The sequence below is a fragment of the Anomalospiza imberbis genome, chromosome 14, assembly GCF_031753505.1.
Source record: "Anomalospiza imberbis isolate Cuckoo-Finch-1a 21T00152 chromosome 14, ASM3175350v1, whole genome shotgun sequence".
In the NCBI taxonomy this organism is placed as follows: Eukaryota; Metazoa; Chordata; class Aves; order Passeriformes; family Viduidae; genus Anomalospiza; species Anomalospiza imberbis.
The window spans coordinates 17,554,559-17,570,805 of NC_089694.1; the positions used below are offsets into that span (position 1 = coordinate 17,554,559).

The 16,247-nt window shown below is 40.3% G+C and overlaps 1 protein-coding gene across 2 annotated transcripts in view; it reads right to left on the bottom strand.

The window, feature by feature from the left end:
- The window catches only part of ATRX (ATRX chromatin remodeler), a 66,165-nt gene that overhangs the window by 46,927 nt on the left and 2,991 nt on the right, over positions 1 to 16,247 (bottom strand). Inside the window, exons 2-6 of one of the 2 annotated variants that reach the window (XM_068205197.1) lie at positions 8,149 to 8,261; positions 5,151 to 5,206; positions 4,129 to 4,181; positions 2,463 to 2,587; positions 1,140 to 1,259 (exon numbers count right to left, since the gene is read on the bottom strand). In XM_068205197.1, coding sequence (XP_068061298.1) covers positions 1,140 to 1,259; positions 2,463 to 2,587; positions 4,129 to 4,181; positions 5,151 to 5,206; positions 8,149 to 8,261 — 467 coding nt within the window. The remainder of the gene's footprint in view (positions 1 to 1,139; positions 1,260 to 2,462; positions 2,588 to 4,128; positions 4,182 to 5,150; positions 5,207 to 8,148; positions 8,262 to 16,247) is intronic. The other variant, XM_068205198.1, reaches the window with a different exon arrangement.

Here is a 16,247-nt window from a genome sequence, read left to right on the forward strand (position 1 = left end):
GATTAAAAAAGCTGGAAGGGCAGGTGATACAAACTGCCCTGGGGATACAGACACAGGCCACAAAGCTCAAGCACAAGTGTCTTATCTTTTTAACACTGTACCCCTGCAGAGTTCTGCTGGACCGTATGTAAAATTGTTATAAGCACAAATAAAAAGCATTCTTTATGAACAGGACATCTTGCATGAATAAAACAGAACCGACTTCCGAAGTTCTTAATTTAGAGAAAACATCAACGCTCCAAAGGTCACTGACACCACACGAGCCCAGGTGTATGCACAAGCACATTTCCACACAGTCACATGTCCCTCCCCTTCACCCACAGAAGCAGCCCTCCATAAATTACTTTAAAGGAGAGCAAGGATCTCAAATGATACAATGGGAAGGATGAAGAGAGTGCGCAAGAGCTGTTTGTATGAATACCCTGGCTACTGCTGGAGGTATGTGAGCTAAGATATTGCAGTAGGGTTAACAAAAATATCTACCTTCTTATTTGCTATATTATACATAATCCTCCCTCCTCTCCTTTGCTTTTGGGAAAAAAAAAAGAGAGAAATTAATTTTTGTTAGTATTATAATCTGCCTAACTTCTCAGTTTTAGCAGCAGCTATGGAAAACCAGCTGACACAGCAGCTTTTCAAAGGTAATCCTTAGAAGGGCCCACTGGTAGGGAATTTCCCACAATTTCAAAGCAAAAGAAAGAAGTCTTTGTGTTGTTTGAGGGCTTAGGATTTTTCTTAGCTCACGGATGGATAATCTGCCCATAATGTCCCTGATCAAACATGGTTGCTTTCCTGGTCAGTCAGTGAACATTCCGGTACCAATGGTGTTCCAACTCCTTCAAAAAAGGAATACCTGTAACATCTGATTGCAACCAAGCAACTGCACCTAATGAAGCATCCTATACCTACTGAAAATAAGGAGTTTAATAGGAACTAATCTTAGCTTTCACTGCTGCATTGCAGGGGCAGCAATGGAGGCTAATTTCTGTCAGCTAAAATTCTTATTGAACAAAAAGCCAGAAGAGTGGAGGTATTTTTAGGATAATTTATCAGAAATATGGACAATTTTTAGACGTACCAAATGTGGTCATAAGCAACAATTTAAACCCGTTTCAACAGATGTTTTAAATTGTATTTACCTCCACGCTTTTTGGGAGCTTCAGGTTTCATTTTAACGGTATTTCTGCTTCTAAATTCAGGCCCTTTAAAATCATCTTTGTCTTCATTCAGCACTGGCTCAGGCTGTACAACCACTGTACCTAGAATAATTTTATTTAGAAATTGGAAACCATTACACATCCAAGTGAAGTGCAAAAGTTCTGATTAACAAAGCCAACAAAAAAAAAAAAAAGTTGTAATCTGTTGACTAAAACACAACGAAGTTTTGAAAGCAAGATGTTCACAGAAAAAAAACAAAAACAAAAACCCAAAACCAACACCACACATTTCAAACTATATCTGTGTTGCTGCTGTAGGACAGAAGCCAAGGACTGAATGGGCTGAGGAGCAAATTCTGCTCTTTCTGCTCTGCTGTGGCATGTGCAGGACAGGAGTGTCACACTGCTGGGGGGTGCAGGACAGGAACTTACTACCAATAAAGGACATCACTTGAACCCCTCAAAACCCTGTGCTCTTCTCTCTTTGCCCCTGCTATTCAGTTTCCCTCATCTTCATTTATTTCAGTTTGAAATACATAAAAAAGCAAGACAATAAAACCTGCTTCGTCTTTAACAAGATTCAAAATCTGACATTTTCATTTAAACAAAGTACTAATCAAAATTACATGAAGGAAAAAACCACAGCTTTCCTATGTGAGGGCCCAGTTTTGTTGTGAGGATACTGAAAAGAATCTAATATTCTGAAAAAAATCATTTTAGAGTAAGTGCTCTCAATACTGCTACTCATACAGTGAACAGCAGCAATTTTTCCTATAACTTTCATAGGTAAGAAATGGAGGAGATTAATCCAACTCACACTGCAGCTAAGAGCAGAGGGATGCAGGTCTACAGCATTAACTGTTTCTAAAAGGTGCTTAAAAATAGATCCAATAATGGCATTTCCCCCCAGAGTTAGTTTTGCTTTTGCTGATCTAATTGCTAATAAACCCAAAGACAGAACAGTAAAATAAGACCTCCAAGTGACAGAGCTTGAGACTCCTGCAAAACAACAGAATAAATAATTTCCCTGGTTTTGTGATGGTTTTATACAGATGTCAGCAGGCATTTGGAATTAAGCCACCAGCACATCCTTGTGCACCCACAGATTAAAATCTGCTGGGTTCCAAACTGAAAGTGCTCAGTTTTTGTGGGCAGAAAATCAACAGGACCTTCAAGAGGCATTGTACTGATACATGTGCATTCTAGTGAATTATTTATGCTGCATCATAATCTTGGCTAGTTTGCTGAACTCAGAAGCAAACCAAAAATAAAGAAAAAAAAAAAAAACTAAAAAACATGACCTACCTTTAGGCAAGCTTTGCATATCTACATCATTCTCTGAGTTCTCATTTGAAATATCTTCATTTACAGTTTCATCTACAATTTGTTCATCATCTGACCCAACATATTTTGTTACAACTGTAGGTTTCCTGCATAGACAGAAAAAAACCCCATGTTCTGACAAACAGTACAAACTGCAATTCAGGTAAGCTTTGCAGGCAAAATACCATATGAACTGTGAGAAAGGAATTTATTTTTAAACTAATTAAAGACATTATGAGCTGGGATGCTCCAAGTTATTACTATACAATTGTAGGATAATTTTCTGGCTTAAAATAGGATTTGTCCCCTCCCATGTGGAACAGAAGTATATACTAATAAAATCTTTTTGTTGTAAAATCAAGGTGTGATGTATTTTTAAGGAAGTCACAATTCCAGGAAAGAAGTCTAAATGAAACACAGGTGAATGAATTTTATCCATCATTCCATGTTTAAGAGGCAGCACAAAGAGAACAGAAAGATATTAGCAAATTACAAAAAGCATCTTGGCAGAAGAGATGAAGGAATTTCTTGGCAAGGAAATGAAGGAAATGCAGAAAAAAATTAAAAAGCTGACTACTGAACAAAAGGATCAGCTGATAGAATTCCACACAATAATAATGCAACAATAATAAAATAATACAAAATATGGAGCAAATTTTTCAGTAGTCTGAAAAATGCATGAGCTCCTGCAGGATACTGGTTTTGTCAATATAAGGTACAGTATGATAAATGGATGAGTGAAAATCCCTTTAGTGATAAGACCAGAAGCAAAAAACAGGACTAAAAAAAGTATATAAATGAAAAGAGTTCAGCAGGACACTGGATTCAGAAGATGAGGGAGAAACTAAAGCCTAAACTAAAATCACACTTGCAAATATGGCATCAAGACAAACATAAAAAGGAGACTGAAGAATATTAATTCCAGCAGACATGATAAAATAAAGCAACTTTGACTAAAAGGAGAGTGAAAAGAGATACAGATTTCTAAAGAGCAGTACTAAGGCAGCTGTTGAAAGCTCAACTCCCTGCACTGTTCACTGGGATTTAATAAAAATCACAGAGGACAGGATTTGAGTGAGCGCCGGCTGAGAGCAGATGAGGAGGAGTTTGACTGGACTAAGTCTGCTCTTACTTGGGACACAAATAATTTGTTTCCTGGAGGTTCAAGCAGTTGGTAAACAATTCACACTTTTTACATCAAAGAAGGAAATAGAAAAGCAGGGATACAGCAAATGGCAGTTTCTGCACAGGACAGCTCAACAGCACAGTCTGATGCTGCACTCTCCCAGTAGTGAAGGACATAAAACCATTTTTTCTGTATGACCCAAATTACATTCTTGGAAGAATCCTACATGTACAAAAGCAAGACTGAAGGAACTCTTGTAAAAACTCCTTTGTCCTGAAGATATGGGATAATCTTGTCTTTGTAAATAATAATCAAGCTTTAGCATCTTAACCTTTCATCCTGAGAAATGGTTTGAATTTTAAGTGTATGATGAGGCATTTGTTTTACCAGCACTCCATAACTTCATGGATTTATACTGGTGTGGACCAAAAATATTTGACGCAGTGCACCCACTTTTCTATAACTTCCCACACCCAAAAACTAATTTATTTGGTTTTATTTGTTTTTATTTTCCAAACCAACCTTTTGGAACGGGATGATCCTAAGGATTTGGTTCTTTCCGAAGAACTACTTCCCTAGAAACAAGAAAAAAATGTAAAAGTCAACACATTTATACCCAAGGGAACTGTCAAAAAACAGTTTCTTGCATTAACTAGAAACAACCCAGAAATCACCAGCGCCCTTATAAAAAATAATTTAAAAAGAGCAGCAGGAAAAGCAGTAACTACAACTGACAATTTCAACAGTCATGCCAGTTCAGTTCAACTGAATCTGTGGAGTTTCAGGTCAGAAGTCAGCAGCTCACACAGGTTTGGGAACGTTCTTCTTGCTACATGAAGAAACCATCCCCTTGTCCAACCCACCCTTGCAGAGGGCCCTGGCACTCAGGAGTAGCAGCAGCCTGTACCCACAGACTGCCAGCAGAACAGACTCTGGGGATGTGGCTCATGGGCCAGAAAGCACCAGCTGCCTTCAGAGCAAAACTGATTTTTTCAATTGTTTTTGCACTCAGATCACAACTAGGTCTGGGCAGTTGAAAATACCTGAATTTACAGCAGTAAAGGCAAACTAAGGCGTGACACTGGCATTTGTGTTCTCTGCAATGTTAAGATCTTCAGAGCAAAACTGATTTTTTCAATTGTTTTTGCACTCAGATCACAACTAGGTCTGGGCAATTGAAAATACCTGAATTTACAGCAGTAAAGGCAAACTAAGGCGTGACACTGGCACTTGTGTTCTCTGCAATGTTAAGATCTTGTCCACCAGAATGTTTCCAATAGGAGAACAAACAGAAGTAACCCACCACATGAAAAATTTCTGCTCAGTTTAACACAGATCCAGTGTGTCCATTTTTGTTTTCAAAAAGGAAGCATATACAGAACAACCAAGTACCTACTGTTATCTGAGTAACAGGGTGAAGGGGGATGACATTAATGGGTGCTTCTGACAGTATTATTGAAGTATTTATTGCAAAAGCAACAGAGTGAACTCAGGCACTGCGCACTAGACATGCAAGGAAAATTCAGAACTATTTCTATTCCTACCTCGTCCCTGTTGTTCTCCATTGAAGCTGGACTTCCTTTAGGTTCTCTGCTTTTACCTATGGAGAAAAATTAAAGGAGTCCATTGAAATGCAAGGAACATCAGAAGTTCTTCATATTGCACATCACAGCATTGTTTATGTTTCACCAGCCTGGACTGAGAGAACTGTGACTTCCAGAGACAAACTGCTGCATAACAGAAAAAACATTCCATTGTGTGGCATAAATTTTACAGAAATAATTCAGAAATCCCTTTCAGTTCAGTCCCTGGGAGCCTTGTTGTTGGTGAAGAAAAAATGAAGCACTGCAAGTTTTTGCTGATCTCTAAGAATTTACTACAAGTATTTTCTCTCACACATCCTGACATAAGAAACAAAGTATTAAATCTGGCATCATGGAAGCATAGACAAAAATCCCATTTGATTCAAGTTCTGATGAGAATTCCTATTTCTCAAGCTTGGGAACTGTGGAATATAAAGCCTAAAGACCTGCAATCTATTGGCACCTGCTCCAATCCACCAGTGTTGGAAATGGAAGGCAAAGTTTGCAGTTCAGTGATTGAATGATTCTTGTATGAAGTTGCTTCAAAAATTTAGGAACAGCAGGTTTTTATAAGACGCTACTGAGTAGGAAGTATAATTACAGGACACTTATCAGGATTATTTGTGATTTTTAACAGAAGACCACTAGCACTGCAACCTCTTTATCCTTAAACTTCAGTTTTGGGGAAAACCAAACAGTTTACTTCTATACTTTGAAAAAACTGAATCACTTAGAGAATTCAATGCTGGATATTTGACCTCTGCAGAACTGAGTAAATTGCAGGGAATATCATCCAGCCATTTCCAAATGTGAAGGAGGAAATACAAAATGGAAGTAGACAATGTTTTTAGCCTTTTTAAGTACCTGAAACAACTTCTCTAAAATATTACAGGCATTCCCTGTTGTGAGGGAGGAACCTGAGACGTGGAAGGAGGGTGATATTTCTGCTGGAGCTTGGATACTGCCCACCTTCTACTCTCGACCAACTTTGCCCAAGTGATAAACCCATGGAAAATAGCAGCTTGGAGATCTTGGCAGAGCTTTCCCTGCTCTGGCAGCCCCAGTGAGTGCAGAGTCTGCACTCAGACTGGCAGCCTGATGCACACGTGCTGTTCCAAAAGCAGCTGAACGTGCTGCAGTGCCAGTTTCTCCGTGTGCCCACCGAAGCAGCGTGTGCTGCAGCCATCCCCTCCCAGCTCAGTGCTGACCTGGCTGCTCCTGCCCAGCCACTCCAGGGCTGCCAGGGAGCAGAGCTTCCCCTGGGATTGCTGCTCCACTCTTGGAACAAGAGCAGGCAGGCTGGCTCTCCTGAGCTCTCCGTGACTCTCCTGCTTGGCAGCCATGCAGTGGAAAGAAGGGAGACATCCAGTTCCAGAGCAAAGGGGATAAAGAAGATTATTAATGCGATAAAGCAAGTATTGCTTCCTGTTTCAAGTGACCTCTGTCTGTGGCAGGGACAGAAGTTTAGGGTCAGTGTATCAGCTAATACCCAACTGATTCCTAACATCCAGCCTTCGTGGGCCACACTTAACCACCTTCATCATTATCTCCCTCCTCACAACACTCTACCCAATAGTTCACATATCCTCCAAATGCTGGAACAAAACAAGATCCATTACTACATAAATCTGATTTGGCCTTAATCACATCCATAACTTCTCCTTGTAATGAGCACTCTCTGGATTAAAAAAAAAAAAGCAAGCACAGCTGCTAAAGACATTTTTGTTATGCACAGAACATTGGGAAGGGAAGGAAATTTGCACAGTAAATTCTGGCATTTCCTAATATTTAAGTGTTTAATCCCGACTCTTCAACTTTAATATGTTCTTTTAGATCTCAAAACCAACACTAAAATATGTCTGCTATGAATTTGCAAGTGTATTCATTTCAAAGACAATCTGTGTTTTACAGCAAGGAACCACATGCTAATTTTTAACTACAGAGGATAAAGAGAGAAGGTTTCTTTTTCCCAGTGCGCTCCTCAGAAAAATTTCACTTTGAGATGCATCTACATCACAGTTTATTCTACTGTTCTGCTGAAGCACCACATGAGTAGTTTCTTTTTCCTGTGCTAACAGTTCAGTTGGATGCTGACATGAGGAGGTGAGTGCCACAGGCAGCAGACTCTCTCTCTAAACAAAGCATTAAAAGATAAAAACTACACGTCAGAAAGCCCATGGAAGATATTACTTAGGACAAGAGGAGTTTGAAAATAAACTCTTAATACAGCCAGCACACTCTTCTCCTGCACTCCACCACATCAACACAACTTTTAGCTCATTAAGTAGTAGAGATTGAAAGGTTTTGCACCTCTATCCAGTCCAGGTTAAACTAAGAAACAAATTTAACCAGTTAAATTTGGAAACAGATTTTATTCAGTACTGCTATGAAATAATTTCACTTTTAATCATTGTCATCAAAGTGTTTAAACTTTGTTACCTGTTTCTAACTTAGAAGTAAAAATTTCTAATATCAATTTTGACCTAGTGCAGGACTCAAGTTTTTTTTAAAGTATTATTTTCTTTTCAAATGTTTCCAGATTATATGTAGAAATCTTTTTCAAATTACTATGAAAGCATGATCTCCAGAACTTCTCCCACACCTACAAGGACTGCAAAAGCGTTACTACAGCAGAAAAACCAGGACACTGCATTTATAAATTCAGGAACACTGAAAAGGGAACTCCTAGCACAGCAAATACCTGTGTGTTGGATATCTCGTGTTTCAGAGAAGAGAAATTACCAGGAGATTAGATTTTTTTCATCTTTAGAAAGATTCAGAACTGAAATAAATATTGTATCAAAGGCCTATTGTGTATTTATCAAGCTATCACCACTCAAATCACATTAAGATTTGGTATAAGTACTCAGTAAAGTGTGATATAGTGAAATAGCAACATCAAGTTATTTAACTTTAAAGTCACATATACATTCAAAATGAACATAAAATGTCTTTTTACCTATACTTTTGTTTTTAGATAATGCTGGAGGAGAGCTTGTGTCCTCAGATTCTTCTGATGAATGAGCCAAGAAGTCATGGAGTTTCTGTACCAATGTATTCAACTTGCTTTCACTGTTAAAATACAAGTAATACTCAGAGTTACCTACACATCTCACTCCAATTTATCAAGCTTGAAAGCTTATGTTTTATCTCAATTAATACACATCCACAAGAGATGTAAACATTTGTTTCTGCACGAGTATATCAGAGCAAATAAAAACCATGTAATTTTTCTAAATACTAAGTGAAATAGTAGGTGCAGCTTTATTGACAAAAAAGCATAAAAAGTCTATTTTAAGTAATTTTCACTGTTTATATACAATTATATTCAATACAATTATTGACAAAGTTCAAGAAAGTCTGAGTGGCAATGCTGCTATGACATGAAGGCAGCAAAAAATTAATATTCTACTTGTCAGAATCCAGACAGGTAAGAATGATAAAATCTTTATTTCATTACCAAAAATGTCACCTTTGGGATATAAACCACTAGAACAAACATAAGAGTTCCACCTGCAAACGTAGAAAAAACCAGGTCCACTGACTATGACAGTGAATAGTACAGTGAATAAGACAGGTCCACTGAATATGAAAGCTTGCTGATGCAAAACTTCTATTAAATCTACCATCTACATACACGTTGCATGGTGTTAATTTTGTCAAGAAACAACCATGCAGGACCAGACCATTCCTTGATCTGTCTGTTAGAGTGCTGATGATTAATTCATAAAAAATAATCCCCTGGCAACTTTCACTAGACACTTTTAGACCCCAGGAACAGTTTCGAGTACATTTACTGACGACAGCAAAAAGCAACATCTCGATGGCAGGCTTGCCTTAAAAAGCTGTCCCATTTCATAACCTCCATGTTACCCTGGCATTCATGGTTTATTTCTCCCAAAACACCTACAATTTCCCAGGACAAGGCTTTTCCAGCTGCCCTGAGCGAGGCCAAGGGTGTTCAGCCCCTGCTCAGACGGTGCCAGGGAGCTGTTTGCTCCCTCCCATCCTTATCAGCCCTCTGGAATCTGCAGCTGATCTGTCCTGACTCATCAGCCCTTATCTGCTGCTCCAGACCTTTTTCCCACTCCTGACCTACCCTATCCCCAGCAGAAGTGAGCCCAGATGAAGGATAAAGGCTTTCCACCCTTCCCACTGCTTGTTTCCCCATTAATTTCTAAACAGTCTTCTAAGAGCAAGAAGGAATTACATTTTCTGTGCCTGTTTTATTGGTCATAAGAACTTTTGAATACTCAACCTGAGCAGTCACCTTTACCATCACTACTGTTTCTCTGAACACGTTGATTTATTAACTTTTGACTTTCAATTTGTTATTGCTAAAAAAAAAAAAATCTCATTTTATCAGAAGGACGTGCAGCTGAGTGCTCTCTTGAGCCATGAGTGAACATCCTCCCATCAGTGCCAGTGACTATTCCAACCAGTGAAAATAACCACATAAAACAGCATAAACCATCCGTTTAAAAAAATAATCTGCTCTTTCTTTAAATCACCTGAGGTACTCAAAATAAAACAAAATAGCACTTTGCAATGAAAAGATTTTCTGCATGAGTGAAGGGCACTTTTCTTTTGAGACTACATATGTACCATCAATCACTGGAGCAAGCCTGAAAGAGCAGAACAAAGCTCTTTAACTCTCAAGAGTACCTTAAAATTTTTCTCTCAATCTGTCCAAAAGTCTTTCCCTCTAATTACTGGACTCGTGCTGCTACACAACTGCCAGCTCCCTAATCTTGGGCTTCCCTTTTTCTCATGGATGGAAGGCATACTTGGAAAACATTACAGAAGATGATAATGGTACACTGCGGTCTTAACAGCTTGCATGCTCTCCTTTAAAAAGGAGATTTAATGATAATTTACTTGCATTAAGTGAAAAAAAAATTAGAGTTGTTCAGAATTATTTGATAGTAAAAGCATATAAAGAGATTTTATATCCACTCCAGATGGTCTGAAGAAATAAAGCACATTTAGAAAGGCCACAAGAAAGTGCATTTTTGGTAGTAAAAAAACAACAACAAAAAAGCTACACATGTGGAATTCTGTTAATTTAATTTATAAATAACTTGTTTTGGTAACAGCATTTTAGAAAGAAAATGGGAGCTAGAGATGAGTTCAGTATTACTATTGTCAATACAGAATGAATTCAGAATAGTATGCATGTGTCTTTGTGACTAATACTTGGAACATTATCTACTACCATTCATCAACTCTTATCCTAACTAATGGAAAATTATCATTTTCGGAGCAAAGTGTTCTTGCTGACAACCAATCAAAAAAGATGATATACAAACTAAAACTAAAAAGTCTTTTCAACTTGCTTTTTCTCTTGATTATTCATCATTTTGTACCCTAAGCCTTTGTTAAGGGATACCAGGTCAAATCTAAGTAAAGGTGTCACACTTAAAAAATATTAATTTAGGGCAACACTTCATCTGGTTTTGTACAAAAGTGATTTTATGTCATCCATTTATACTTGAGAAACAATAATCTATTATTTTTGTTTAAAGCTTCTACTGGAAAATGCTTATTCTTTGCAGTACAGACCCAGTCACTAATAAATTGATCAGAGCCTATAAAGGTGTGGTTTTTAATAAACGTGGAGTCTAAAACTGTAGAACCATCTCTGAAGCACTACTGAGGCAAACAGGCTCCTCTACACTGATAGTCTCCACACTATTTATTACTGTTTTCACACTTGAGTTTTCTAAGAAAATGGCTTCCCCACCACTGCAGAGCTATTTCAACACTGTTCAGCCTAATTAAAACAGGACAGAAAGGGAAGGTGCCCTGCTATTATTGGTTTGGCCATGAACTTGATTTGTGACCTTGGGAGCTACCTTGGAATGTACCACTCCTTACCTTCATTCAGAGCAAGTGCTGTTAAAGCAAACAATAACTGCCTGGCCCTTACAGGGTAACAAAACATCCAGAGTAGGCAAATTACCTACAAATGAGTCCACAAATAATTCGAATAAATAAAGAGCCAGACAGGTTGTGTCATAATCTAGACATAACACACTTCAACAGGCTGTTCGAGTGCTGTTCCCTGGATGTTCTTACCTGTACCAGGTTTGTGTGGCCAGGCTTTGGTAGTGGAAGGCTACAGGGGTTACAAACTTCTGTGCAGAGATGCCAAAACTTTCCCCATGTGCAGCTGAGCCAACACCAGCCTGCTGGATACGCTGCTGGCCAAGGCTGAGCCCAGCAGCAGTGCCCGTAGTGACTCTGGGATTACGTATTTGGGAAGGGAAAAAACCTGCTGCAAAACAGCAGCTGGGAGAGAGGAGCAAGTATGTGACAGCAACAACCCTGCAGACACTGAGGCCAGGGGAAAAGGCACATCAGGGTCAGAGGAGAGACCCAGCTGCAGCCCATGGGGGTCCACAGGAGAGCAGAGACCCTGCTGCAGCCCATGGGGGTCCACAGGAGAGCAGAGACCCTGCTGCAGCCCATGGGGGTCCACAGGAGAGCAGAGACCCTGCTGCAGCCCATGGGGGTCCACAGGAGAGCAGAGACCCTGCTGCAGCCCATGGGGGTCCACAGGAGAGGAGAAACCCTGCTGCAGCCCATGGGGGTCCACAGGAGAGGAGAAACCCTGCTGCAGCCCATGGGGGTCCACAGGAGAGCAGAGACCCTGCTGCAGCCCATGGGGGTCCACAGGAGAGCAGAGACCCTGCTGCAGCCCATGGGGGTCCACAGGAGAGCAGAGACCCTGCTGCAGCCCATGGGGGTCCACAGGAGAGCAGAGACCCTGCTGCAGCCCGTGGAGTGATGCCTTAAGTTTCAGCTCTCCTATTTTCCAGATTATGTACTGCATTAGGATAGAACTCTGAACTTCATATAAAGTGTCAGCAAGTTCTCCTCACAGCTCAGTCAGACAAAACAATCCTTTTCCAGCCCCAGAACCAAGGACACCGCTGCAGCTTCAGGCCCAAAAAGTGCAAACAACAGGGACTTGAGGAGAGCAGACTGGGAGGATGGGACTGCATCACCTGGAGCTGTAACTGGACAATTAACCCCAAAGTGGAAATGGACCAAAACTTATAAAGGTGTGAAGACTCGTGACCCTCGTCCATCTTGGGTGCAGCCTCGGCCGGGCTCTTGCACTGCCCAAGGTGAATCCTGTGAAGGCCTTTTAATAAATCCCAGCTTTATTCCTTTAACTCTGGCCAGCCTCGGTTCCAGGAGCCTCTCAGGGCATCAGGAGGACTCCACACCTGCTCAGGGTGATGCCCAAAGGAGGCTGTGAGCCCACAGCAGCCTTCTGCTGGCACAGTCCCTTCCTGAACCCCATGGGACGGGAAAGGACCGCGCTGGAGCAGTTCGGAAGAGCTGCAGCCTCTGGGAAGGACCCACATGGGAGAACCATCTGCCATGGGAGGGACCCCACTCCCTGCACTGCTCACCAGGAGGAGGCAGAGAGTGAAGTAAAGTTGAACCTGGGAGAAAGGAAGGGATGGGCAGAAGGTATTTTAACATTGGGGATTTATTTCTCATTACCGTACTCTGATTTGATTGGCAATAAATTAAGCTGATTTCCCCAGGTAGAGTCTGTTATGCCATCACTTGCAGGGTGATGTCCCTGTCCTTATCTCAACCTGAACTTTTCATTGTCCTCTCCCTCCCCTGCCCAGCTGAGGAGGGGCAGTGACACAGTGGGCACCCACCACGAGCTCACCCCCTGTGCCAGCTGATGACTGTCTTTCCCCAAAGCAAATCACATCACCTTGGACAAATAAAATTTTAACAAACAGTTTTCATCTGGATCCAGCTTGCCACACATTCACATGATTGTATTTCTTCTGAAGGCAGGTGAGGTGATGAAAATTCATAACCAGGGCAGTGGAGGGAGCAGCACTGAGCACTTCAGCAGCAAACCCAGGACACACTGGACTATCCTCTGAAACTGCACTGAAAACCTTGTTATTGCACTCAGTTTCTAGTTGCTTTCTTAAGACACTTTAGAAGTGGCAGTGGGGAATGTCCCAGTTATTGTCAACATCTGGAACAATAATTTGAAAGCTGCATTTTCTTTATACAAACACCTACTAACTATTACTCTAAACAAGTGTCCCTCATGTGCATTTAAGTGGCTCCTGAAAGTGGCACAGGAGTCCTTTCCAGCTTTTATCTATCCCAATGTTGACAACAATGCTTTTTTTAACCATATGTCTTCCTTTAATTCAACACTTGTCTAAGATTTTTCTATGTTTAAACTTTTCAAATAGTTCAAGGCACAAGTTTTTTCAATTCATGTTTACAGTTGCTTCAAATTAAGTCTCAGTCATTTTTCACTTTTGAAACTGAAGCACTGCAGAAAAACTATTAAGCAGACAAAATTAAACAATCCTTAGGAAAAATAATTAAAGAAAAATAAAACCAGATGTACTTTTAAACTGTTGGCCATGCTCTGCTTCAGACTGTATCCCTGTGTGAACAGCAGAAATCCAACAACCCACAGCAAAACTCACAGTATTTTATTTAGGATGATGGGAAGAGATTACTCCTAAGCCTTGATATAATCAGGCCAGTATTCTGTCACCTGCTAATCTTCATAAAAGTTTTTCCTGATGAGAAGGAAAAGGGTTAGAATTAGCCCAATGCACAGTTCAGTTACAAGGGTAGAGCCTACATTGTTGTTTCACATAAAATATGTCAATATTGTGGCTGAACACACATGAATGAAATAGCTTAAAGCTGTGGGAAAGAGCAAAAGAGGAAAAAATGTCCAGCAGGAATTGTTTTATTTTCTTATCCCAGTTTAAAAAATGGAGTGAACACACCACACCTGCTATGTCCTAAGAAATCTACTTCTGTCAGAAAAAATATAACACCAGAAAATAAAATCAGCCTACCATTATATTACTTGAACAAGTGAAATATGGTTTTATAATGGTGGGAAAACAGAGCACTTCATCCCAGAATTTGTTTTTTAACTCAGCAATGGTTTTCTGCAGGCAAAAGCAACGTGACACTGTAAGTCCTAGATCAGATTCCTATTTTGGACCTTACTTACACTGATACACCAATTCTGCCGAACCAAGTGAGCTTTCACACACTCAGGACTGACACAACCTGTTTGTGTTGGCATGGAGCAGCTCTGCTGCCCAAGGACACAAACCCTCACGCCCTGCACACACCTGATGCCATCCACACTCAGTCCTCTCCTTCCCCCTCCACTCCAGAGCAGGGACCTCTGGAGATGCCTCAGTCCAGCCCCCAGCACAAGCAGAGACAGGTCCAGGAGGCCACCCAGGACAATGTCCAGCCAGGTTCCAAGTGACTCCACAGATGGAGGCCCCACACTCTTTCCGGGTGAGCTGCCTGTGTTTGACCATTATCACAGCAAAGCACTTCTCTTGTGTTTAGGAGGAATTGTACTACACTGAACTGACTAGATCAGATCCATCAGAAAATACCTGAACGCTAAAGCTCTGACTGAAGAGAGATGGAGGCATCCAGCACTTCATCAGAGATTCTGTACCTAACACTTTGTTAACACACTCGCTTTTTTACTTTGTTTAGAACTGACTTTTAATCCACGGGGGCTAATCAAGTGATACCTGGTGCAGTTGAAGACACTCAATGATGTGGATGAAGTAATTTTGGAGCTTAAACACAGCATAACAGGTTCAGACAAGTAAACAGAATTATCTTCCTCCAGACACACAAGGGGAATGAGAAAGCAACAGTTCAAAGTCACTAAGAGACTGTTTATTCTGTTCAAGGAAGCTTACACAATTTCTTTCTGTTCACATGGTGTGAGTTATCACACTTCATTCACTAAGAAATGAAAAAAAAAAAACTTTGTTTTTAACCTGTTTCTTTAATGAGATCTTAAAAAACCCAAACAAGCAACATCATCACAAATCCACAAGGCAAAAGTAAGAGAAACAATCTCATTGTTAGGTTGGTTTCAATGCCACACTGAAGTGTAACTTCAATGGTGAAACACCCTGCAAGCTGAGAAAGACTGAAGCCACCACTTGAAAATATAAACACAACATTTTCACCCTTATGAGACAAAAATCATGTGAAGTGCACACCTGACTCTGTTGATTCAGGAAAGGAAGCTCAGTCTAGCACACATAACTCCAAAGCACAGGTTTTCATTTTACAAGACAAAAGCCACCTCAGTCTCAAATTTACTGCCTATTTTTTAGTCTTGCTTTATATGACAGTTGCATTTGCCCAGCAAAGCTTCTAGGCTGAACCTATTAAAACCTACAGCTGGACCCAATCAGATAGAAATTTCTACAATTATGCAGCTTTTGGATTTGCAAATGAACTGCTTCAATGGCACTGCAGCTGACATTGGTCAGCAACCTGTGTTATCAAGTTCTTGATTTTTTCAAGGTTTCACTCCTGTTCTAACAACAAAAAACAATCAATCCATTATCCACCCTGAGTGATAACTATATTTAATCACAGACTATGAAAGCCTTATGCTCCTCATTTAGTAAATAAATCAGGACACTTCACCTCTTTTAAAGTCAACATAAAATCTTCCATTATATTTGCATATTTGCCACTGAATTTCTACAATTTCTGCTTTCTCCTGCCGCCACACCAAGGGAACAACCTGCCACTGACCCATCCATGAACTCATTCATGTTTCCAAATCACCTGCAGGCACGAGCTGAGCTCCAGCAATACAAAATGTGATTTCATGAGGTTCAGCACTATCCTTAGGCTTTCCCTTTATAAAAGACACTTCTGGTTAATCCAATTTAAAATGTTCCTGGTCACAGGTTGCAGACATTTGTTTTTATGACGAAGACAGCACATTTTAGCATTACTTTGATATTTTCTTTTGGTGAGGTACAAGCACATAAAAAGCAGTCTCTTTTCCACCCTTCAAGCAGAGGGTATAAGGAGTTAGTCTGTAACAGAAAACTGAGAATTTCAAATCCCCACAATGTTAAGGTCATCCTGTTGCAGAATCTGTATTACAAACCCCTCTGAGGCACCAAATAGTTTCCTAGAAAATTAAGATACCCTCACTTCAGCCCTATAAAGACCCTGATACAAAGTCTGCAA